A 26,367-nucleotide genomic window follows, 5' to 3' on the forward strand; every position below is an offset into this window, starting at 1 on the left:
GTGATGACAAGCAAATTCGCAAGCATAGCAAGAGGTGCCTCAATGCTGGGATCCCGAGGGTGAAGACTGCCGTGTATTGCAGAAAATGTCAGGTGCCACTGTGTCTCAGCGCAAAAACTAACTGTTTCAAGCTCTGGCACGACAACCAGTAGAGAGGAAAAGGAGACTTAGGAGGGGCTGTTTTTAGTTTGGACTTTACAGCCAGTGTAAATAGTTGTGTGATCTTTTTTGTTTTACAGTTTACAGTTTGTTTATTCTTGTTGATATATTGTTTTTATTTGGACTTTACAGTCAGTGTAAATAGTTGTGAGTGTTTGTTTTTTATTATTGTTGATAAATAAATATGTTTCATTTTGATTCAAACTGCTTTTTATGGTATTCTTTGAAAATTGTACACAGGTTAGGTTGGTTATGCAAAAAAAAATGAAAAATCAAAAGAAAAATCAAAGACTGTTGAAAATGTATGTGCTGATCACAGATAATGACATAAAAGTGAAATATATAGTTCAGTACATCAAAAACTTCAAACAGCACAGATGGTGCCACAATGTGCCAAAATGACCATTTTGGAGAGTCCGCCTAGATAGTCTTTACTAAAACCTCTGTAATTTTGCTCTGCTTCACTTTATGATGATCAAACTTTGCAGAGATAATAGTCACACCTTGTGCTATGATTTGATGTAGATTTTTAGCTTCATCAGCATCATTTCAAAGAGATATTCAAAGACAAAGTGTAATTTCTTTTAGGCGAAAATGCAATCTGTCATTTATGCTTGTGTGCCAAATTAATTTACTCTGAGCCAGTGACATAAATGCTGATACTTACACATCTGAACACATTTCACAAGTGTTCCCTTTCTAATGACATCACAATTATTCAAACAGACCTTGTAGATGCAGAGATATTCTCTATTCATTTTGGGTATGTCATTTTCGAGCAGAAACCTAAAAAATAGGCTGGAGCTTAAGAAGTTAAGGACTCAGACTCCCCCCTCCTCCACTCCTCAAAGCCTCCTCACCTGTTTGAGGAGCTGCTCCTGCTGGCTGCTCCGGGACGTCCCGGAGAGGAAGGCCAGCATCTCCCCCAGGGTCTCCCCCTTCAGCAGGGTGTGCAGCAGCACGAAGCCCCCCTCCCTGGCGCCCGAGGCCAGGTTGGCCAGCAGCGCCGGGGCCTCCAGCGCCCCCACAGGCCCCCAGGCGCGGTTACACACCACCAGGTCGGCCCCTCCCAGGCCCCCGGGGACGGGTCCGGTCGCCGGGTCCCACCGGGCGCCCGCCGCCGTGACCCCCAGCTGGTCCAGCTGGGCCTGGTGGGGGTCCAGGAGGTGGGCCGCGGGGGCCGTGGCCGTGTAGTCCAGACGCAGCATGGGCTGGATGTTGAGGATGGGCACGGCTCGGGAGAAGAGCTGGCCGTCGCTGGAGAAGGCCTGGAGAGGAGGGCCGCGACCAGGGGGTCAGGGTTCAGCGTTTAGAGCACAGGTAGAGGACTAAAGAGGAGCTAGTTAACAGACCGGGGGGTCAGGGTAAACGGACTGCATTTAAATAGCGTTTTTATCCAAATCGCCTTACAATGTTGCCTGACATTCACCCATTCATGCACACACTCATTCACTGACGGCGGAGTCAACCATGCAAGGCGACAGCCAGCTCGTTTTCCGAGCAGCAAGGGTTAGGTGCCTTGCTCAGGGACACCTCGACACTCGAACTAGTTACCTTGCGGTTACCAGCCATCTCGCTCTAACTTATAAGCTACTGCCGCCCTGTATAACATTCAGGCCGCAGGCAAAGCAACGAGGACTAAAAAGGAGCCAAGTGAACACGGTCACTCCCCGAAGACAGCAGAGTTCACCAACGTGTTAAGCGCCTATTCCGAATCCCCCTTTAACAGTCTGAACATGAGCCTGCAGGCTCCCCGCTCACCTCCAGGACTTTGATGCGGCCGGGCGTGCAGTTCTCCATGGCCGTGTCCAGGCAGTGGCGGAGGGCCGGGGCCTCCAGCAGGCCCTGCAGGAGGGGGTCCTGCAGCAGGCACGCCCGCTCCCTCTCCACCATCTGCTCCAGCTCCGAGCGCAGGTTGCCGTTGAGCTCCAGGCCGCAGAGCAGCGCCAGCAGACGGGCCAGGCCGGGCTCCGCCGGGGGCCCCTCCGGGTTGGCCCCGGGGCCGCTGTCCGCCTCGCCCCCCTCCAGGCCCGGGACGGCCAGCTTGATGCCGTGGGGGGCCAGTTTACCCTGCAGCTGGTGGATCAGCCCTGGAGGAAGGGAGAGGGACACTCAGACGTGGAGCTACAGACTACACTGCTCAATTACTTATTAATTCATTCATTATTGTGCTGCATAAAATGAGTGGTAGAGCGGGTTAAGGTGCTTAGAGCAGACAGGATGTTACTAAGTGCTTTCTAAACGACACCATAATAGCTACATTTCTATAGCGGCACAGCTCCTCAAAGTGCGTTCTAGAGTACCAATGTGGGAAAATCCCAAGTGGCCAATAGCAGTGTTGAGAAGCTGGAGTGTTACAAATGTTTTTCCTATCTAATAATTCGGGGCTGCAAGTTTTTATTTACTTTTGGTTCACTTAGCCGACCCATTTATCCAGAGTGAGGTCGAGAAGAATAGACGAAAGCATTGTTGGAAGCCCTTGGCCTTCTTTAAAGTCAATCTCTCGCACCTTGACCCTCAGCAGATGGAGACAACGGCCAGCCCGCTAGCACATTAGCCCGCTAGCACATTAGCCCGCTAGCCCATTAGCCCGCTAGCCCATTGGCCCGCTAGCCCAGTAGCCTGCTGCCTACCCTTGCAGACACGGAGCTCCTGGACCAGCCTCTCATCGGAGGCCAGGCAGGCGGTCTCGGCGTACGGGACGAATACGAACTCCTCCAGGGTGGGCGGGCTCTGCTGGAGCTGGCGGCGCGGCGCCACCGTGGCGTGGAGCCCGCAGATCTGCACGCCGCCCGCCACGATATTGTCCAGGCAACGGTCCACCTTCACGTCAACGGCTAAGGGTCGGAAACATAAAGAGTTAGCGACAGCAGCGCCAAGAAATATGAAACAAAGAGAGAGCAACCATCACACGGACCACTGGGAAAAGGTAGGGCTGATTTGGGGACATAGTCGAATTGCGATTGTTTCTACGAATATTGCAATTGCGATTTAGTATGCGATTATCTTTTTTTTTAAAGTTCCTTATATCCTGTGTTATTCACTAGACACAAGCAATAAATCGTTCTAGTCTGACCAACACATCATTGGAAGCAGTCAACATATAAACGGCTCTTTCCTTTAGGCCAGGCCTATGTGTTGAGATCAATGATGCATGAATTGATGTAACATCTTGATTTAACTATTGAATGGAAAAAGAAAGATAAACACAAATCATACTGATCTCCAGTCAGTAACAAATCCCCCCCAAAATAATATCACCCAAAAATATTACACACATATTTTGATCCCTTGTCGGTTTGAATTCGATGAATCGTTCAGCCCTAGCAACAGGACCACGGGGGGGTCGAACACACCTTGCTGGTCCTGGCCGTACGGGGAGACCCTCTGCAGGTGCAGGCCGGGGTCCACGCACACCGAGCGGATTCGTGTGGGCAGACGCAGGCTGCGGCCGGGCAGCCCCGCCACCACCATCTGCAGCATGGTGTCCAGCAGGACCACCCAGCTGCCCGTCCACTGGAGCTTCCCGCTGTCGCCTGGAGACAGGACGGGGGGGGGGGGTGGGACACGTTAGCACGCACCCCAGTGACACACCGCGGCGTCAACGACCGCCTGGCTCACTGTGGATGTTCTGTGCAATGCATCCGTCCACTGTCTGTCTGTACGTGTTGTGTTTATTTGCTGTCGTCTTTGTGGACTATTACGTTATATGTTGTGTGGGAATATAACTTGCCCATTTGGGGAATAGGGAAACGCGATTTCGATCCTCTGTAATTACTTGTTGCATGGTCTGATTGACGATAAACTATGACTTTGATTAGATTAATCGAAGTTGAATCGTTGTTTAATTGTTTTACTGACTTGTACCAGAATGGATCAGCTTGTATCGGCTTAAGAACATTACATAAGGTTCAAACATAACATAGTGGAAGACAGCGTGACATAAGAACATGGGCTGGAGTCACATGATCATGTGCAGAGGAGTGTACGGGAATGGCATAGCTGGCATGCTTGGGATCTGTGTTCTGGTCGCGACCCAAAAACGGGTCGTGGTCCTGTCTGAAGGTGGGGGGGCTCAAAATAAAATATTATTTTGGGTCCCCGGATCAAAGCATTTAACAACCCCTGCATACGATAACAGTTTGCACACACACATATAGACACACACCTGCATTGTTGGACTCCAGGATGCCTTGGAAAGTCTTCCCGTAGTCGTAACCACGGAGACGCAGCTCTTTGTAGATGTCGTGGGTCGTCAGCTTCAGCTTGGGATCCTCGTCGTCCTCGGCAACCACCTGGCTGATCTGTGCGTGGAAGGCGTCCAGGGCAGACTCCTCCAGAAGGCTGACCCGACCTGGAGCCGCAAGGGACACGTGTGGAAGATTAATACAATAATCAACCATTAGGAGGAGGAGGAGGAGGAGGAGGTGCACCTCATACAGTAAGTTCCTGCGGGGAAATGAATTCTCCGAAGGAACGTACATTTGTAATTTCAATTACATTGAGGTTTATATGTACATTTAGGGGGTAAGTAATAAGTGACAAGTATTGCATATGCTGAGCACTCACCACTGACGGCCAAGTTGCCATTTTCTGAAACCTCAAACTTGTTGGTGGCTGGCATGAGACGGACCTCCAGCTGAACCGTACCTGGAGATAAGAACACATTGAAATGTTAATGAAGACTCTTAACATTAGGGGGACACACACACACACACACACACACACACACACACACACACACACACACACACACACACACACACACACACACACACACACACACACACACACACACACACACACACACACACTCCCCACTCACCCGTCTTGGGCAAGATGGTGGCCCTGTGGATGGTCACGTCGTCGAAGGTCACGGGGGTCGTATCCATGACGACGCCCAGGCTTCTCATCAGGGTCCTCCAGGCCAGCACCAGGTAGCCGGTGGCCGGGTACAGGACACGCCCATCGATGCAGTGGCCAATCATGTAGTAGTCTGGGGACTCCGGGTTTATGTCTGCGTGGAGAGACGATACAAAAGAAAAAGGGGTCACTTGCAAGGACAGAAGCCGGTTCTGTCGAGGTTCCTGAGTACTGGGTTGATATGCAGGGAAAGGCGGTGCCAATTTTAAAATGTATTTAGATGACAACTTTTGCCTATTAAGTCACTCATCCTGTTTTTTAAATTTAAGTTTAAGTTTTAAAGTTAGTTTTTTTGTAAAGTTTTTCAGTGCAGTTAGTTTCATCCTCACTCCTAGCCTCTGCAAGTCATTACTTCATAATGAAGCACTTTGCAACAGTGATGTGGAAAACCCTTTTATTATTCAAATGGACTATGAATTATTACAGGTGAACCTGTGACTCCCTGTCTGCTCTCCTTTCCTACGCTGCGTCGAGGACAGCGTGTTTCTCTCTCACCGATGTTATAGACGGTGGCGGATGTGGAGCCTCCCGAGCCGGCTGGGAAGTCCTCTGCCTTGGGGACGTCCCAGGTCTGGGTGTGGTCCCACTTCACCAGGGGGGAGATCAGAGGGGTGCCATGGGGCACCGGGTACTTGACTGACGGACACAGGAAGTTACTGTCCACGTTGACGCTGCAGAATGAGGAGAGAGGACAATGAGGGATCCAAAAACACAGAAGTGGGTCTGAGAAAAAACAAGATCAAGTCAGGCGTCTGCTGCTTTCGCAGGCCTGCAGTAAGCCTGTCGGATCATTTCATTATGCAGAAGGAATTGGTCGGACAGGTTCTGTCTACCTCCCTACCCAGCTACCTGCAAGCACTCTCCCTGGGCACACATTGTGCACTTAAGACTCTTCCACAAGGCTAGGCATTTACATGCAGGGCATTTAGCAGACGCTTTTATCCAAAGCAATTTGCAACGGTTCATACACACATTCACACACCGACGGCGGAGTCAACCATGCAAGGCGACAGCCAAGCTCGCCGGGATCAGTAAGGGTCAGGTGTCTGGGTCAGGGACACCTCGACACTCGGCTATAGAGGAGCCTGGGATCGAATTAACAACCTTCCGGTTACAAGGCAACCCGCTCTACCTCCTAATAGCTTTGAAGGGAAGCCTGAAGGGAGGGGTGGGAATTTTTCAGTTGGACACTCTCAAAGTCAATCTCATTCTGGCTGGTAACTTCCAAGGTTGCCTTCTCCAGCTTTAAAGATTCAATACACATGCGTAACTCTGTAGGTACTCCGAGACAATTGAATCTATAGCTGTAGTACGATTAAATTCTCATAAAAAATGTCAGATTTAAGTGCACATTTCTTATTATTGCCATTTTCCATGCCATTTTAGAGGGAGACATTGCATTTGAACTACAGATCACACTGTAGGGGAGCCCACTGACCCGTTCATGTAGATCTTGCCGACGTGCGTGAGGAAGAACTCCAGGTTGTTGGCGTGGCCCCTCTTCATCAGGGGAAGGATGGACGTGGTTGGCTTCAGGCTGCGCTTCAGGATGGCCTGAGCACAAGGGGACAGGAGTGAAGAGTGGCGTTAACACCAGATGAGCTCCCAAACCCATATGGGTGTGTTCGCACAGATTGAAAGGCCTGTTTATGATCAAACGGAGGCAGTGAACTGGATTGGGTTGCTCCGTTTTCATTTCTGCTCTACTTTTACCTTACATAATATTAACATATTTATGCAGATGAGAGTTACGTTATAATTTGTAAATCCTCCATCCAATTTTAAAGTCAAAGATAAAGTGTGTATGTTAAATACACACGCATGACCTTATAATATAGGTCATGCATACGTATTTAGGTCATGTGACTAGTGTATACGGCAGGTCTACTACTAGACTATTCATAGCTCTTAATCTCCTCTTCTTCCTTATCTCAGACCAGCAGCGTCACGACTAGGCGTGACAATGGCTGTGTAAACAGCTCCCCTCTTCCCCACAGTAGCCTCTTCAGCGTCTGATAACTGATCTATAGGAGGTCGGATAACCAAGTGACTGACCATGAGGCCATTACCGGTGGGCTGATAAGACTATTGATACGGCAAACTATTGAGACGAAGTTGAGTGTGTGCCGACGTAATCAGATACCAGCGCTCGTACAGTCGTTTCCTCAAGCAACCATTTGAACAATGAGCTGGTTTCTTTCGACGAAGATTCATGATTTACTCCATGTATGGATGGATGTTTTGCAATGTTCCGTCAGCTTGTGTTAAAAATCCATTTTTGAACATAGTTTTCTTCCCTGGTACTTCCCAATACCACCAATGACCTATAAAGTGTGTGTGTGTGTGTGTGTGTGTGTGTGTGTGTGTGTGTGTGTGTGTGTGTGTGTGTGTGTGTGTGTGTGTGTGTGTGTGTGTGTGTGTGTGTGTGTGTGTGTGTGTGTAAAAGTTAGAGAGTGAGAGAGTGAGTGTTTACCTGCAGCAGGACGTGGGGGTCTACCTCGAGCACCAGTGAGTGAGTGAGTGAGTGAGTGAGTGAGCGTGTGAGTGAGGGAGTGAGTGAGTGAGTGCGTGTGTTTACCTGCAGCCGGGTGTGGGGGTCTATCTCGAGCACCAGTGAGTGAGTGAGTGAGTGAGTGAGTGAGTGTGCACGTGAGCGTGTGAGTGAGTGAGTGAGTGAGTGTGCACGTGAGTGTGTGAGGGAGTGCGCGCGTGAGTGTGCGCGCGAGTGAGCGCGTGCGTCCGTGCGTTTACCTGCAGCAGGGCGTGGGGCGCTATCTCCAGCACCACGGCGTTGTCGGGCACGAGCCGCAGGCCCTCCTGGAAGAGCACGGGGCTCACCAGGTTGTTGACGTGGTAGTCGGCCGAGCTGTACAGCGCCAGCGGGGAGTCCCAGTCCTCCTGGGGGATACTGGTGCTCACCCAGCGCGCAGAGCGCCTCCGGGGCTCCACGATCACCTGGCCAATAGGAGGAGAGGAACGCAGGGCCTTTAGGGCTCCATATATGGTCCTCTAAGGAGGCGACCCTTTTGCCTGCGGGCGTAAAATATTGTTCCTCCTATGCCGAGAATGCGGTGCTTTACATGTAGAAATGAATTGAATGGCAATACATTTATAAAGTAATACAATGCTTTCTTTAATGGTCATATTATGATATGATCAATGTATTGGTAAACCCGCTGAAATTTTAGATTTGTTGTTTTTTGTGCAAACCCCCCAAACCAAAGAAAGGGAACCGTTATCCCCCTTCCTGCCACAAGGGGTCATTGTTTACCAAGATGATAAAAAGGTCAACATAAACCCAACGTGAATATTTTCCTCTGTTGGCATGGCATTGGGTTTATAACAGCCACTAACGAGACAGCGTCACTGGCTCATCCCTAATCAAGTTGTGGGGGAACAATGCAACACATCCCTTCACCGCCCGGGTAGTATATCCAGTTTGACTTAGATATGAGTCACACAGACATTCACATAGCTTCTGGGCGCTTCACGAAGCCCACTTTGCTTGCATATTCCGGAACAACTTGTACAATTGTGATTCATCTCACGTTTTGGATTTGTCTGGGGAAGGATACTTACATATTGATTGCATTACATTATTCTTCAACAGTTACTTAAATTACCTATACAAGTGCTGAATATAAAAAGTTATGGTAAAGGTTTCTATTGTAATGAAACCTACTTTTTCATTTGTCTACATTTAGATTTTATTTCATTTCTTTTAAACATTTTATTATTGTTGGTTCATTAATATGTATGCATCTATGTATACAACATGTGGATGTTTATATTTCTTTAATATTGGATATTTGTAGATTTCTTTTCCTTTCATTTTATATATTGTTGACAAACATAATTTTTTTTCTAACACATTTTGTGACACATTTGTGTGCCCCTAAATGTTTTTTTGTAGCCCTAAATGTCTTTGTTGGCCCCTCAATGTCTTTGTAGGACCCCAAATGTCTTTGTAGGCCCCCCAATGTCTTTGTAGGCCCCCCAATGTCTTTGTAGGACCCCCAATGTCTTTGTAGGCCCCTCAATGTCTTTGTAGGCCCCTCAATGTCTTTGTAGGCCCCCCAATGTCTTTGTAGGCCACCCAATGTCTTTGTAGGCCCCTCAATGTCTTTGTAGGCCCGCTAATGTCTTTGTAGGCCCCTCAATGTCTTTGTAGGCCCCCCAATGTCTGTGTGTGGCCCTAAATGGTCCCTACATATCTTTTTGGGCCCCTTAACATCTTAGCGTGGCCCTAAATATCTCAGTTTGGCCCCTAAATATCATTGTGTGGCCCCAACCCTCCGGACTGGAGGACGGCCCCCTCGGCGGCGGGGCGTACCTTGCGGAGCGCGGCGAGGAGGGCGGGCGCGATGGAGGCCATGTAGTAGGAATGGAACGCCACGCCCGCACTGCGCACCTCCTTGGCGAACACGCCGCCCTCCTTCAGCTGGGCCACGAACGTGCTCACGGCCTCCTGCAGGACAGACAGACGGACAGACAGACAGACGGACAGGCGCACAGCACAGGGCGTGAGCGTTGTCACTCTGACTCGAGGCGATGGTGTGAGTTCAATTCCTGTGGTTTAAACCATGTAATGGTGATTGGAACCACAACAGTAACACACTGTTTCACCGCAGGAATGATGCCAGAAGGAGCAAAAATGATTTCATCGTACAATGACCCTTTCAAAGGAGATTAATACCACACAATATAATGTGTGCATTCTCTTCAGTGAATTGTCTTTTGAGAAGGACAATGTCTGCGTGTGTTTACTCGTGGACCCCGTTGGGTTTCCCATGGATAAAGTCATTGTTCTGTGGGAGTGGAGCAGGGTGGTGGAGCAGAGGGGTGTACCTGAGGTCCAGAGATGGTGACGGTGTCCTCAGAGTTGTGACAGGCCGGGACCACGCCCTCAGGGCACTGGGCCTTGCACTCGGCCCACGTCAGCCCTGCGGACAAAACACAATAAGTTACTCTCCATTAGATCCATAATAAAATCCCTACGGTGGCCGAAGTCACTTGTTACCTCATTCCCTAATCCCTATATAGTGAACACAATTTAAATCACCATTTAGGAAACACGTAAGGTACAGAACAGGAACAATTCGACGTCTACTGGTCGCATAAATAAGCAGAAACGTGTAGGATGTCACTGGGTGTATTGGATAAGTTATTTTACAGCTCATTGCCGGTATTTGGTGCACTACATACGCAGTGCTGCATATTGTCTTACACCAGATTCCGGAGAGCACAACGAAACGGTAACGCCTTAATTAGATCCACAGCGTTGTGTGAGCCTAGGCTTAAACAGCTGGAAGCGCACTCATGAGAAAGAAAGAGAAGAGACAGAAGCAGAAGCAGAAGAACCGGAAGAAACAGAGACAGGAAGAAGAAGAAGAAGAAGCAGAAACAGAGAAAGTAGAAACAGAGACAGAAGAAGCAGCTAGCCCGGTCCTCACCGACAGCGGCCATGCCCCCCGGGGGGAGGTTGGCCTCCTTGATGCAGCGCCCCCTCCAGTAGGCTGCCAGTATGGCCTCGCTGTGGCTGAGGGAGCCGTCTGCGTAGCCGCAGGCTAGCTCGCCCACCGAGTGGCCCACGATGCCCTCTGGCTTCAGGCCCAGCTGGGTCAGCAGGTCGATCTGAGCCACCTGATTGGACCAGAGAGAAACGGAGCTGCTATTGGACTCTTGAAAGGAATTCAAAGGGGAGTATGTAGTATGTGTGTAGAGTAAGTTAAAGCGGGGGTATATTATTCCCCCAGGTGTGAGTGTGGTTAGTCGTTACAAGCCATTTTTACACGTGAGAGTGTCCACCTAGATGTATGCTGGATAGATCAGTCTACCACCCTACCTAGTGGACTGTAGCAAATGTTGCTTATCTATCCATCACTTGTGATGTCACTTAAACACAGGAAAAGGCAGATTATGAAACGGCTTGTAATGGCTAATCACACTCATGCCTGGTGGCATTATATCACCCCTTTAACATAGCGATGTCATGCATAACACTGTGTAGGAAAAGTTATTTCATGGAAACATTAGGAACATATTCTCCATGGGCTATGGTCCAATCACGTGTGAATAAGAATGTGTCCCTAATGTTTCCATGAGATGACATGCTCATAGTCCGGCGGGCTGTACCTGTATGGCCGCCAGAGCCACGAAGGCGTGCACCGTGTCCTCGAAGGTGCTCTCGTCGGCCTGCATGAGCAGGCTGGACACACACAGACCCGTGTCCTTCAGAGCCACGTCGGAGCGCAGGATGGACTCCCGGAACTGCGGCAGCTGCATCATGTGCTGGCCCATGCCGGCCCACTGGGTCCCCATACCTGGGGGACAAAACAGGGCAATTAGGCTGATTAGTTCATGTTTTATTTAGATACACTCTGTTCACTCAATGACAGCCCCCCCCCCCCCCCCCCAGTGCTGCTGCTGATCAGTTTACACGATAACGATTCTGGATTTAGCTTAACGAAATGGGATCTCTGCATTTAACCTGCAGAGAACTTGGCGGCAAATTGAAAATAAACAGAAGGTTATCTTCATATATATTCACGTTGAAATTAGGGCTGTCGAAATAAACGCGATAATAACTCAATCTTATTTTTATTCAGTTAATAAAAATAACGCACATCCTCTTTATTTTTTTTAACTGAGATTTTGTAAGGTTTAGCCCACAGAATGTCAACATTCATATCAGAATTGATTTTAGTTTTTAGTTCCACTTACTTTACATTCAATTACACTTTCATATTCAATCCACACTGAGTGAGTCAATAAAAACTCCCACAAGATCACTTGGTCTAGTTCTTGCTTATAAAGTACATTTGGTATGAATGATAATGTGTCATTCCATTTGATAATCTCATTCAACTTCAATTGGAATGCGATCAAAAATGTTAAAATATTTTAGCTGGTCGACGTGTTCAAGCAACTTCATAGCTGTCAGATTTTAATTGAGTCAGCAGTTGTTTAACAATACTCTTTTCCAGTATGTGTATTCATAAAATATATAATAATAATAATAATAATAATAAATCAGTTTTTTATAGCGCTTTTCTAAGTACTCAGACACTTTACAAATAAGAAAGGAATACATACAGACAGTACAGACAATCAAACAAAAGGGAAAAAAACAACAACACCACAACAATAGGCAACACATTAAGAGAGCGGGAGAGAGTGGAAGATGATTATATACACACACACACACACACACACACACACATACAAACACAGACAACCCCCAGAGCCCTGCGACGCTGACCTGAGCAGATGTACCACAGGGGCCTGGGCGTGGCCGAGGCCTGCTGCACCTCCGTCACCTCCCCCGGGGAGCCCACCAGGGTGTACCCCCGGAAGGGCATGGCGGCCACGGGGAGCCCCGACACCTCGTTCAGCAGCGACAGGAAGCTGTCATCTTGTTCCTCCTGCTTCCCGGCGGCGAGCAGCGAGGCGACCGCCTCCTCTGTGCGCCCGCAGGCCTGGAGCAGCCGGGGGCCCGACGCACGCGGGGCCCCGGCCTCCGCCGCCGCGGGCTGAGGGGGGTCCGTGGGGGGCCGGAGGATCACGTGCACGTTGGAGCCGCCGAAGCCGAAGGAGTTGACGCCCACGATGCCGCGGCGCACGGGGATGGGCCGGTCGACCACGCGCAGCCGGCCGTCGCTCAGGGCCGGGATGTCCGTGTTGGGGCTGCTGAAGTGCAGGTTGGGGGCCCACACGCCACGCTCCAGGGACAGCACCACCTGGTGGCCGGGAGGGGTTCGGTTAGCTCTCCAGACACGGCGGTGGCTGCCGACGAGGTGACTACGGCGCTGCTTTGACGGACTCGTGATATTCATACGGTCAATTGAACATAGCAAGCTTAATCGTTAACAACCAGAAGCTCGGTGTAATACTACATAAAAAGGCTAACTAAAGTGTTAACGAAACACTGTGCGAGTCCATATTCACATCCTATCCCACGTTTTCTTTTTCAACTTTGTGCAGTTAGGTCAACATTGGACCAGGCTCTCAGGACCGTGGTACTACTGCGTGACCCACTACGTCACTCTTCATCTACGATAGGTCGTTCCAGGGTCTGCTCGTCACCTTGGCCAGGGCGGCCAGGCCGGACGCGGGCTCCGGGTGGCCCATGTTGGACTTGGTGGAGCCGATGAGAAGGGGCTCGCGCTCCGACTGGCAGAACACGCTGACGATGCCGTTCACCTCCTGCGGGTCGCCCACCTGCACACAACACAACACCACCACCACCACCACACGGGTTATTTACATGCACTCTGGGCCACTTTCTAATTGATACTGTTTGCCCTTACTTTGTCACCACTTAGTATTTTTATTGTATTGCAATCAAGGGCGTAGGAACCGGGGGGGACGGAGGGGACGTGTCCCCTCCAATATTGGAGACAGGCGCATTTTTCCCACCTAAAAATTATACCGGGTGGAGAAAAATATTTTATTTTATTTTGAAAGCGCAACACAGCGTCTTGTCACCGCTTCTTATTCCAAAAAACTGGATGATTGAGCATGCAATTAAAGAATTGATTTGATATTCATCAGTTCATTACTGCCATTCAAAATGTGTTTTCCTTTACATTTACAAATGTATCTTTTTAGTAGAATAAAATATATTTGTGAATTTTTTCAGTGTAGTTAATTTATGACATATTTCTGTTCAAACCATTAACGGATCTGTCAGGTTTCCGATATGTGTCCCCCCCAATGTTAAACTCATTCCTACGCCCCTGATTGCAATATATATTGTTTCTCTTCTTTCACTGCTGCTGTGCTGCAACACAAATTAATGAATGAAGCTTAATCCTATCCCATATTGCTGTATTACTTGCTTATGTGTGCGTGCTTGTTTGTGCACAGTTGTGCGTGCGTGCGTTTGTGTGGATGTGTCGCCGCCGTCTCCACCTTGGTCCCGGTGCCGTGGGCCTCGATGTACTCCACCTCCTCTGGGCGGATGTGGGCCTCCTCGTAGAGCCGGCTCACCAGCCTGCGCTGCATCTCCCCCGAGGGGAACGTCACGCCTGCCGGACGAAGGGAGAGGGGACACGCTCAGCACGGGCATAAAGAGAGCTGGCCTGGGAACTACAAAGATGGCTGCCACTGCGTGTAGAACTAGCCTGGCAATGAGCCCGTCGTCACCGGACGAATGGCAAAGTAAATTAGCGGCAGCCATCTTTGTTGTTGTTGTTGTTGTTGTTGAAAATGCCTACACGTCACTCCTCTGCACAGTCATCTAATTTGTCCAGCCTCCTGTGATTAAACGTTTGTGATTGGTCGGTCGGTCGGTCTGTCTATCTCATGCAAGCCGAAAGCTTTTTGTATGGGAGGGGAGCCAGATCTTTTCTGCAGCTCAAATGAAACCGGAGCTTGCGAGATTTGTCTGGTGTCAGGCCAGCAGAGAGTAGGGTTACCGGTCTGTGCTACGGTCGGTTCCGGAAAATATCAGGAAATAAATTGCCGATTGAAACGGACAGTTACAAGCGTGGAGCGTGGTGGGTTGACCCATGAATATGCAAACCATCTGCCAGAAAGTGACTCAGGTTCCATTCAGACCTGCGGTCCGATGCTACATGTCCCTCCCTCTATTGTCAACCTACTTCCCCGTGTCTCTCCACTCTCCTGTCCATAAAGGCATTAAAAGCCTTTATGGCTTTTAAAATTTAAATAAAACGGGTGTGGAGAACGGAGACGTCGGTGTCTTTCAATGACAGCTCACAGCCAAAACCTGCCTTGGCTTCTACACCTTCTAAACCAGAGTTGTTTCTCACAGCTATGACCATGTGAGGCTCAGAATGACAGGCGTCAGGTGAGAGAGTGGGACATGAATAACTTAAGATATGTTGTCGCTAGAAAGAACACAAACCCCCAAACAGGTTATGTAAACCCCTTCCCCAGGCTCCTCATTGGTCAAACTTGTATCCAGTATCTGCGTGTGCATATGGTAGGAGTGTGCGCACGTGCAAACTATTTCGAGCCACATGCCAGTCAGTAATCCTTCCGCTAGGATGATTTATAAGCAGACGCAACAAGCGGCCAAGTGTGTGAGGGATGACTGGAGAAAAGGTCAGAGTGGGGGCACTCACACAGGGTCACCTGTTGGAGTGTGTGGGCGCACATGTGCGTGGAAGACTGCATGATCATGTCTTTGATGCATGTCCTTTGACGAACACACAACCCTTTTATGATGTTGCCAGAGTCAGGCTGTTTTAAACAGAGCGGCCTGCTTCTGGTCACCGATATCCCGTGGAGAATTAAGTCTAGGGCTGAACAATTTGGGGAAATAATCAAATTGCGATTCTTTCCACCAATATTGCGATTGCAATTTTGCATGTGATTTTTATTTTTAAAGATGCTCTTTCCTTTAGGCCAGGCATATGTGTTGAGATGAATTGATGCCTGAATGGATATAACATTTATTGAACTACTGAATTGTAAAATAAAATGAAATACAAATCTTACTGATCGCCAGTCAGTAACAAATCCCCCTCCCCCAAAATACCATGCAATTTGAGCATGGCGTTCTATTACATTGCAATGTTTGTCTGAATTCGATTCATCGCTCGGCCCTAGCCTCATCTGACCAGGACTAGGGATGAGGATCATTAATATTTATTGATATCCATACCATTTTTGATACTACTTAACGATCCTAACGAGTCTTTATCGATACCACTATCGATACTTTTCTATTAATTGGTGGAAATACGACGTTGTTTTAGTGATGAGGAAAATATTTAGTAAATAAATAATTGTATTTTAAATTAAATATGTATTCTTAATAAATATTGACATCAGTACGTTTAATTATATACACTAAAAGGATTAGAGCACTATACAACTGTATTAGTAATACAGAAACATGAGTAATACAGTAGTGCTCATGTTTCTCACCAAAAACTCAATTTACCGTTTCTCTATGTTACATTTGAACGCATCATGATAACCCAACAGTCGTTTTACTGAGCCAACCTCAACACATCATCACGCAGCACATCTGAAACTTTATTATCTTTTTAAGATAACTAGCTTGTATGCTGCCGATTACAACACCGATTTCACGATTGGATTACTATTTTTAACTGATGGGACTAGTGACAATGTCTGTGTGTGTGATTACCGCTCGTACTTTGAGTGGATGATTAAGACGGGCCCGTCTGTGGTGCGACAGGAGAAGGAGGAGACAGGAGGAGTCTTTTCAACTCGGAGACAGTCGAAGGTACTGCATTTGGCCTTTATTTGATGCACAATGCTAATGTGCTTGGCCATTGAGGTTGTGTTCCCCCCTTTACAATAAATGATTTTCGCCCTTTTCGCCCGTTCAGCCATCCTCGAAAGCAAAGTTAACTGCCAGACTTCACTTGCTTTACTTGTAATAATTTGTTTGCTTACAATTCCATTCAAAAACATTCCGCGTCGACACCACCGTGTCTCCCAGCGGTCGGGCCTCCTCCCCGATGAGACACCCCAGTTGGGGTTAGGGTCGGCGGGGCGCTCACCCTGCTCCTTGTATCCGTCCGTGTTGTTCCCGGCGTTCACTACCGTGGCGTAGATCCTGCGGGCCTCCGGCCTCCTGGTCAGGAACACGGCCACCGCCGCCTCGGACCGGCAGTACCCGTCACCTGGAGGGTGGGGGGGTGGGGGGGGGGGGGGGTCATTATCATTTTGAAATATAATCCGGCAAGCCAACCTCCTGGAACCATGATTTAAACCATCACATGCTTTGATGACACACTTCCTCAAAGTACTCATTGTGCAACTTCCATACAGCAACGCAATATTGACTGCTTGAGTAACGGTACACATATTTTGCATTTCAATTATGTATACAAGTATATGCTATTGCCCCACTACTTTTGGAGTTTACATTTGGAAATCATCTTATTTACATTGTATTATTAAATACACTATTTCCATCTTGGTTAGAGCCATTACCCTTCAGGCGAGTACAGTACGCATAGTATTCAGTACTCTGCAGCACAATGCAAACAGCACTCTGAACCTGCATCATAACCATGTGCCCGGTAGTGTTACCCCACGGGGGGGGTTTGGGACCCCCCTTGTGGTGGGAGGGGGCGACTCACCCGAGGCGTCGAAGGACTTGCAGGAGCCGCCCGGACTGAGCATGCCCAGCTTCATGAACTGCACCGAGGTGTTGGGCTTCAGCAGCAGGTTGACACCGCCCACCAGGGCGTGGTCACAGTGCCCATGGCGGATGGCCTGGAAGGCGTTCTCCAGGGCCAGCAGGCTGGAGGAGCAGGCCGTGTCGATGGCCGTGCTGGGGCCTGGGGAGGAGGGAGAGGGGTGGTTGTGGTTCAGGGACCGACTGCTTATGAATAAACACAGATGGAGATCCTTGACGCAAACGGCGGCAGAATGCGTGCTGCGTTCGCTAGCGCTAGGGTGTGCAGCCGATAGTAAACGACCACCCTGGCAAAGCACTTTTTTTAGATGTTTAATGTTTTAAGCATGTGTTACAAAAAGCTAGATCAAAAGGGGTTTGTGCCTTGGTGAATTGTTGTGAGAAAGCTGAGAGATTTCCCACTTTGCAACTCAAAAAAGCGATTGTTGCGTTTAATAACCCTTTCATTCAAACAACTGAGACAGTACCAGTATGTAATTACCGCTCAGTGACAACTCTGTTAACCCATGTGGTCCAGTAAGCATCATAATACTTTGAGCACCGTTATACAGTATGTCATCGGCCGCACAGAAGGCGGCATTACGTCTCAAAGACCTTTCAGCTAACAGTTTAACCGCCGCCTGGTGCTGTCGCCCGTCTTACGTATTTCTTTTTTTATTTTAAGTACATTTTATTTTTCACGAGACAGAGGATACAACAACAAACAACAACGGCAAAAAAAAAACCAAAATGAAGACAGATGGAGCAAAAAGGGGTGGCGGGTGGGGTCGCTCAACCGGATCCCTCTGCTATAATATCCTCAAGATTGAGAATCCTCAATTCAATACATTACATTTCCTCGATTCTACACATTATATTTCCTGGGTTCTATACATTACGCCCGTCTCACCGTTGAAGTCGAAGAAGTAGGAGAGTCGGTTGGCGAACATGGCGCGCTGGCAGCCCGTCATGCTGTAGCCCAGCAGCTCCTCGGGGTCCCGGCTGAACGCCTCGCCCGCCTCCGAGCCGCTCACGCCGATGTAGACCCCCGTCCGGCTGCCCCGCAGGTCCGTGGGGTTCAGACCTGTCCGACGGCACCAGACACGACCACGCCCGGTGATTAACCAACACGTCTACCACCTACAATCCTTCCAGCCCTAAACCTTCAACATACTTTAAGAGGGAAATGTCTTTCAAGATTTCTTTGCAAAACAAGTTCACGTTTAAAACACAACTCTATTTTGATAACACTATACATAACAAAGCATTGTGTAGCTTCTGTTCCTAGCTATCTTCGTTGTGCACAGGGAATGGGTTAACCTAGCGATTGTTAGTGCTTGGCCCTTTGTTTCTATGAACATCTTAACTGTACCTACAGCGATAAATTGTTTCTCTTTTTTCTGACAAATGTACTTATTTTAAGTCGCTTTGGATTAAAGCATTTCCTAAATGCCCTAAATGTAAATTTACAACATAGAGTGGTGTATCATCCTATATTAGCCTCCTCCTCCTCCCCCTCTTACCTCCGTCCACGATGGCTTCGTAGGAGACCTCCAACATGAGCCTGAGCTGGGGGTCCATGGTGTGCGCCTGCTTAGGGTGGACCCCGAAGAAGGCCGCGTCGAAGAGGCTAATGTCCTTCAGCTTGCCGTTCCTCCTGGGAAGGCCGTAAAGACCTGCCGGCAGCCAATCAAAACAGGGTCAGCCCCGTGTGCTTCCCCCTTTCTCTGAAAGCTACAGCATTCACATGACGACGGGGATCGTCTTTAACGTTGTGTTTCATTAATAGTCAGGGGTCAGGGGTCACGATCCTGTCAGGGGTGGGTCACAGCCTGAAAAGGCACAGAACACTCCAAAGGGAACACACTAGAGTTGTTGAATCGTTGTGATGAAAGGATGATCAGGTTTCTCAGTTTTCAGAGTGCAGCTGGTTCACACAAACGCACTGAAACTGTCTTTTGCTTCAAAATGCAAAAGATCCCCTGATTAATAATAAATTAATTTGGGATGGACTCATCTAGCTTGTTGTGTTGTAATTGCCCCCCCCCTTAAAAATTATCCAGAATATTGGTCAACATTTGTTAAAGAAATGAAAAAAAATATTTACTGTTATTTTGTAATTGTGGCCTACCAAACAAAACAATGAATCTGAAAAAGATTCCTAAAGCAACTTTCCTCCTTGTAAAATAGCAAATTCCATGCAACCCGTTTTATTTGGAACACATCCAGCTAACAGACGATAGTTCAGCGCTTCCAACTCATAAAACATGAATCAAGGTTTAGAAATTAAGAACGCCGTATGTGTTTGGATTCTGTTGGTTTTGTTTGAACTTTGAGCGCAACGTTAGACTGAGAATCTGAGCAATCCTCTACGCCCAGGTTAGCCACATTACTGGGTAGGGCTTCAAGGCTCAGCCCCATAGGGAGGCATAGGCAACACTGAGGCTGCGAGCTCATCGTGGGAGGGCATCTATAATGTAGCCTGGGAACCAGACCAGTCTCGCCAGCTCATGTTTAATTTGCTCTGCAGATAAGGTCCGGCAACACCCCCATAGAAAAAGGTTGTTTTGACCGGTACGAGATAGACTGACCAGTCACCGCCGTCTATCTAACAGGAGGCGTGATAAATACGATGACGGTGCAGAGGATCGCCTTAGAGACAACAAAGATGGATGCCGCTGATGTAGAACAATCTGTTGATTACGCCTTCGAGACAGTATTTTGTCGAGAAGAAAGATGTTATTTTGTCGCTCAGTGCTGCGTCATCCAATCGCTATGATTGGTTGAGGGCCCGGCCAACTGCATCTGGAGGCATTTGGGTCTGCTCCCCGTTGGTGACTCCCTTAGGAAAATGAACAGAGAGCTTCCAGACTAATTAAGAGTTTGCAGTTCCTCTGGCGATGCCAGGCTACTCTTCCGGACAAGCAAGCAAGTTGTCCTGCCGGGGTGTTTCGGTGCCCGACCCCTGGTTGAGTCACACGGTGCCGAGCCATTCACACGGTGGGGAAAACAATGAGCCCCCCACCACCACGTCCCGGACCCTCCATCGCTATGCGGTGTCACCCGGGCCACACTGACCTCCACTATGTCCACTCAGACACCCTGCTCCGGCTTACTGCATTTGGCTCTCTCTTTGTCATGCTCCTCTGGTCTAGAAGTGCGTGCGTGTTCGTGTGTGCGCGCAAATTTTGTGTGCGCGTGTATGTGCTCGTGTGTGTGCGTGCGTGCGCGTGTGCATGTGTGTGTTCCAGGCCAGAGCTCTTTCTACAAATGAAAGAGGACTTGGGATGGCTGCCAAGCGATGCAGGGAAGAGTCTGAATTCACAAGAAGGTAAAAAGGACTGAGGAAGTGGGCTTAGGGGGAAAGGAAGGCGCGAGATGGGGACAAGCTAAGGACAAGTCTGATTATGTGGGCAGAAAAGAAGAAGCAAAATAGATTCCTAGTCAGGTAGCCAGGCAACAGAACATAATAGGGGTTTTGAAATAATTATATCGTAGAGCTACTCTTATGCAAGACTGAGTCACTCAGTCTTGCGTATTTTCATAGTATTCATTCCAACATCAAACACTAGGTTATCTTAACTATGTAAAAAAAGTGGTACCTTAGAAGGAACTTTTTTTAATAACTAAATATGCGATGAAAACTACAGTAAGTGTCATCTGAGCTACTTGTTGTTATCCTGCATAATTCTACATTGCAAAACTTGTATACTACATCCCAAAGCAAATTCTCACCTCCACCACTACTGCTGCAACTACTGTTTCAGAACAGTAGCGTGAAGTTTCTGCTATATTCTTATGATCATTTTATGTAAAACTGGATCAACCGAAACACGTCACTTGACCGACAGGTTTATGAGTCAACCATTGAAATGCATCTTGGCGTCTTGTGCTGATGATGAATGGGTAGTTTACCTTTCATACTAGAGTCAGAGCCTGAACACCAGACTAACTATGTCCCTGAGGCAAACGGTTTCATTTTACTCAAATACAGGACGCATTCGTTCCACACATACTACCACTCTTTCAAAAGATAAATAGAGACAGGCTTCCTATCAGCTCGGTTTCAACATCTGTCAACAATAAGAGATAAGGAACGCTGATATAGGGTCCCGGTGACTTCCCCATATGATAGCTTGTGATCAGGTCATCTGCAGGTCATCTACATACCTTTCAGGAAACTACACCTCACGACAGAGACAACAAAGTAATCGTTATCGCCGTCCTAATATTGGATGTTATTGTAGAGTGCTTCTCTTACCAGGCTTCCAGCGTCTGTCGTCCTCCGTTACCATGTCAACGCCGTTGAAGAGGTTGTGCCAGAACTCCTCCAGGTTCTCCGACTCGGGCAGACGCCCGGATATCCCCGCTATGACCACCTCCTCCATGGTGGGCCGCTGGGCACGCAGGGGGCACGGCGACGGGGAAGGAAGACAAGTTCCCGTTAGGAGTCGGATGGAGGAACACAGCTGTCCAAGAAGGCTTGTGGGCAATGGTGCACACGAAACAAAAAGCACTGTATTTTCAAAGATATTGTTGTTAAAGACACAGTTGATAATGTACACCCAAGATGAATAACAAATACAATTTGAAGAAGAGCAGAAAATTAGGGCAGGGCTGTCTAGACGGACCCGCCCTTAGGGGGAAGTCTGCTACCCCCTCATTGGTCGAATGGAAAGCTATGACTTTGTAAAGAAATGAATGAGATGCTGACTGACAGCAGGGTAATACAAAACTATATTACCAGGATTACAACAGAGGAACCTTTGAGACAGATCCCGCCCTCATATCACTAAACATTAAGACTTTAATAGGAATATTAAACCTTGTTATGAAAACCTTTATGTCTTATCGTTTATATCTAACGATCTCCTCTGCTTGTTACTTCTCAGTCACACTAACGGCAGTGACATAAACCTTTACACAGCCCATCTGTCTGTGTATCTTATATACACCAAACCAAATGTGTTGTCTATGCTGGGTTTAGCAAGCTGAGCTCCTTCAGTGCATGCATGAAAGAGCACTTACAGTGCACAATGTGGGCCAACCATGGCCCTCCGTCTCTGTGTACACACATGAGAGCACATCCGCATCTCATTGTCTGTGAGATGTGTACGGCGACAGTGCGCTTGCGTGGTTAAGCAAGTGCACATGCTCAGTCTGGATCTTTTTGTCCCTGGTTTCTGGGACAAACCACCCGACCCCCTCTGACCTGTCCACCAATGACCTCGCGTTACGTTGCAGCGAGGCCGGCTGACTGGACGGGAGGCTAACCGGGGCCGGGGGGAGGTTTGACCGGGGGCAGCTGGGTTGACAGGCTCTGCTGCCTCTTATTATGATGACGGCAGAGTCAAGGCCTCCACAATAATCAGCTTCATTCTACAAATCAGAGTTGTAAACTGCAGTTCGAATCCCATAACACATGGCTGCTTAAAGGGCCGGACAAAAACCAAGATAAACTAAATAGATGTTTAATGTTTACATCAAAAACCGAGGTAAACATTAAATTAAATAAAACACAGCGGAATTACACATTTAATGGAGGCCATTTGTCATTTTGTATTGCTTCCTCGTGAGCTTGCTCTAGGAGGTGTTTTGGTTTGGTACTGCATGCATGTGTGTGTGGCTGGCCTTCTGCCAAGACGTGCAAGGGGAAAGCAGGAAACCCGATCCAGCGTCACACCACACCACATCACGCCACTGGCAGCATGGCAGGAGGGGAATGGGAGCAGTGTGACTCAACATAACTGCAGAGGCGCTGCTAACTCCTAACGTACACACGCAGATACCGGCCCGCTTAAGCTTCACCGGTAAACGGTTTCCATTCACTTGTAGTCTACAGCCTTTCTAAACAGTATGCCATCCACAAGAACGAGTTCCCGATTTGATTTGTCGTTTTATTTGTCAGCGTATTCCTTAAAAGAGTAAGGAGGAGCGAGTCATTAAAACGAAACCATAGAAAGCAGAGTTAAGTACACTGGTTAATACAACCAAAGCACTGTCACTGAAATTGGAGCACGGTGATGTCACTAGCAAAAAGCCTTTCTCCCAAGCTCCCCACTTTCCTCTCTGGGAAATTAAAAGCAAAGTCTTGAGCCAACTGTATCGATAGGAGTGTATCCAAGCCTGAGGAGATTTGGTCACCTTCTGAGGCCTCGGGCGGTGGAGGATTACCAGGGCTGAGGATATGGCACCTTGACGGAGAGTGTTGGGCTTGCTTGACCCAGATCCACACGCATGCTGGTCGTTTGCGGCCAAGGCAAGGCGTCAACGTCCATCGTGGGACCCAAACGTACACAGTGTGCGGTATGTACACACAGTGTGCAGTATGTGCACTGGACACAGTGTGTACATACTGAACACCGTGTGTACATACTGCACTTGCTTACTTCCCCTGAAGAGACCCAAGACAATCCAGGAACTAGCTGTACCCTAGTCTGTATAAGAACGGTGTGCTTTGACTACCACGACATTTACATACAAACTGTCCTGACCAAAGTAGCCCTGGGCTGCAACAGCTCATACCTCAAAAAACAGCAGCTGGCTTTGGGAACACTGGAGGTACCTCAGAGTGTTTGACGCTTTCATTCCATTGCTACATTCTAAACAGATAAGCATAGGCTGTCCCTTTAATAACAGGTTCCCCTGGTCAAGCGCATCCCGTCACGTATGTCAGCGCACGGCACCCTACAACACACATCGTGAACAATCCCCCGTTCTTCAGAGTTATTCGTAGCCCGGCTGCGCTCTCAAGAGCGGTGTCTCCAATTATCCTCTGAATGTCCTGTGTACTGTGTGTATCTTTGAGGCCGTCCCCGTGATAAAGACCTATTGAAATAAGCCTGACCGAGAAACAATATAAAACCAGATTGAGGCTTGTGAAAAAAAAAGCCAACGGTTGTTCTCACAGCTGCTGTTCCATGTTAATCCAGTTTACTGATCACCATGATTCAAACCTCAATAGCCACCGTACGTTAACGCCGTCTTTGTCAGGTCTCCCTACTGACAGAAGGAACCAAACAAGATGGGACCTGTTCAGGCCAACACCTGTGCCTTGCTGTTCGGAGGTAACCACAGCTGGGTGTGCACTCATGGCAAGCATCCAGTCCAAATATGTCTGTGCTTCCGGATATATGGATGAATCTAGCATTGATCCTGTGATAGAGTCCATGTACTTTCGTGGCAGGTGGTGGGACCAATCGATTGCCCAAACAGTGGGCGATCGTAGTCATTTGAAAAAGGAAGTAAAACAAAGGATGCTGTGTCATCGAGTTCAACCTGTGAAGATCTGACAGGACCACTTGAAAAATAGCCGGTGCCCCCCATCCAACCACCTCCTCCCATCTGGGCTTGGCAAGCGACTAGGAGCTCTGCGGTCTGATTTGCCAACAAGTCACGTGCGTGAAGGCTTCTTTTGTGACCCTCATTGGACATTCCTCAACCTGGCTTGAGGAACGGGCCCTGGTCCACGCTCACACACGAAGGCGAACTTTTTAAAAATAAGCAACACATTCATCGACTGCAATGGGTTGTAGCACACACACACACACACACACACACACACCATAGACATACCTGAAAGTTTGGTTGCCCAACACTCAGTGACAGCAAACTCTTGTTTCGACTATCTCACATCCATCACTGCATCTCCAACATACTGAAAATATAAACTAGTTGTTGAAGTGGCCTCTTGTCAACCGGGTTCGGCTGCAACTCGGTGACCCAACTATTATCGCATCGCCTGGCCAGGGTCCAGATGCTGGAGGAAGTGCAGCTGAATCGGATATCATCAATATTTTACATGTGTTTACATGTGTGATGATAAAAATAGATTCTCAATTACAAGAAGGCGATTAAACTTAGTTAGCTACAACGATCGGCCATCAGTCACAATTATCAAATCAAGAGTGATAGGAAATTACTTTTAGGTATAGACTACAACTTCAACAAACGGGAAATAATGTCAATGTATTGGAGTGTAGGACCTGCTAATACGTGCGATGAGGCTCAGCTCATGAGCAGCAGGGAGAAAGCGGTGTCGCACACGCGTGGGAGCGTAGTTCTTCTCAATACATAAACCACCACAGCTTACTTCCAAAAGCCAGGCCGGTTTTGGCGTAAACTTAGTAAAATGATGGCTTGATTAATGCTGAAATTGACTTTTGTTTTGTTTTTTCCCCCCACCATCGTTTCATCTATACTTTAGATCTCGCTAAGTGTAAAGAACAGTGGTGACTGTTGAACATACCTGTCAGACTGGGCGATGTTTTATCGTCCTAATTGATATTTCTTTTGGTACAAAAAAAGTCAGCACTCGATTGGCATCTATTCCCCAATATAATCCCTATTGTCCTCTGGCGATCCAGTAGTGTCCTCCCGGCAGTTGCTGGGATGGAATGGACCTCTCCGGCCGTTGCTTCGCTGGCACTCCTGATTCCTCTGGCTCCTTTGAGTCGCTTTCTCTGATGAATTTAAATGTCTCACACTGGTCCTCCTGGCCACGACACATGGGCTGACAGGTTGGTTGCACCCCCAGTCCAATGAGAACAGAGGCAGCGCTGTCGGATTCAGCCAGTGATGGGTAGCTCGCAGCACGCCCCTCAAGTCACAGAGAGGAAACCGAACCTCCAAGACCAGCAGGGTTACTTGAGTTCAGTGGCCACTCAAGTGTGGTCCCGCCTCCCGGGCCGGCCCCCACCAAACGCGTGGTCTCTCTTTCGGCGACACCTCCCCATTTACTTTGTGTTGTACGCGTTATCGCGAGGACGAGGGATGGTGGGAAGTCTCGCGAGAACGCGGGGGCTTGCATTGCCTTTGAGTTGCGGGACCAATATCTGAACTTCAGTTAACTTTATGCAAATAAGCGCGTAGTGCAGCGCGCGTTCGCCGTGGGGAAACTTCGGTTTTACCTTTTACGCCACGATTTCGAAATGTCCAAGGCGCTTCGGGATCTGAAACAATATTTGCTGTGTTATTTATAATACAGATGAAAAGATACAGCAGTCTATGGTACTTCTGTTTGACATTTTGTATAACGAAACTCGGACGGGAAATATTTCAAGGTAATTCTGGCTTTAGGATCTGTTGTGATTCATTCCGAGTCACTTGCATTTATTAATCAGATCAATAAAAGTTAATTTACAAAGCCCACCTATTCC

At 48.2% G+C, this 26,367-nt stretch overlaps 1 protein-coding gene across 1 annotated transcript in view; it reads right to left on the bottom strand.

Moving 5' to 3' along the window:
* Positions 1 to 25,775, bottom strand: part of fasn (fatty acid synthase) — a 41,947-nt gene extending 16,172 nt beyond the window's left edge. Inside the window, exons 1-23 of the mRNA XM_079757208.1 lie at positions 25,458 to 25,775; positions 21,471 to 21,606; positions 18,733 to 18,885; positions 18,120 to 18,293; positions 17,172 to 17,372; positions 16,587 to 16,709; positions 13,996 to 14,111; positions 13,168 to 13,302; positions 12,344 to 12,821; positions 11,218 to 11,405; positions 10,536 to 10,725; positions 9,931 to 10,025; positions 9,416 to 9,550; positions 7,834 to 8,037; positions 6,521 to 6,636; positions 5,578 to 5,753; positions 4,985 to 5,176; positions 4,729 to 4,809; positions 4,328 to 4,513; positions 3,516 to 3,695; positions 2,793 to 2,996; positions 1,921 to 2,249; positions 1,020 to 1,427 (exon numbers count right to left, since the gene is read on the bottom strand). Of these exons, the coding sequence (XP_079613334.1) occupies positions 1,020 to 1,427; positions 1,921 to 2,249; positions 2,793 to 2,996; positions 3,516 to 3,695; positions 4,328 to 4,513; positions 4,729 to 4,809; positions 4,985 to 5,176; positions 5,578 to 5,753; positions 6,521 to 6,636; positions 7,834 to 8,037; positions 9,416 to 9,550; positions 9,931 to 10,025; positions 10,536 to 10,725; positions 11,218 to 11,405; positions 12,344 to 12,821; positions 13,168 to 13,302; positions 13,996 to 14,111; positions 16,587 to 16,709; positions 17,172 to 17,372; positions 18,120 to 18,293; positions 18,733 to 18,885; positions 21,471 to 21,597 (4,191 nt within the window). The 5' untranslated portion in view covers positions 21,598 to 21,606; positions 25,458 to 25,775. The remainder of the gene's footprint in view (positions 1 to 1,019; positions 1,428 to 1,920; positions 2,250 to 2,792; positions 2,997 to 3,515; positions 3,696 to 4,327; positions 4,514 to 4,728; positions 4,810 to 4,984; positions 5,177 to 5,577; positions 5,754 to 6,520; positions 6,637 to 7,833; positions 8,038 to 9,415; positions 9,551 to 9,930; positions 10,026 to 10,535; positions 10,726 to 11,217; positions 11,406 to 12,343; positions 12,822 to 13,167; positions 13,303 to 13,995; positions 14,112 to 16,586; positions 16,710 to 17,171; positions 17,373 to 18,119; positions 18,294 to 18,732; positions 18,886 to 21,470; positions 21,607 to 25,457) is intronic.
* Positions 25,776 to 26,367: the final 592 nt, after the last annotated feature.

The sequence above is a fragment of the Pollachius pollachius genome (genome assembly GCF_949987615.1).
Source record: "Pollachius pollachius genome assembly, chromosome: 19".
In the NCBI taxonomy this organism is placed as follows: Eukaryota; Metazoa; Chordata; class Actinopteri; order Gadiformes; family Gadidae; genus Pollachius; species Pollachius pollachius.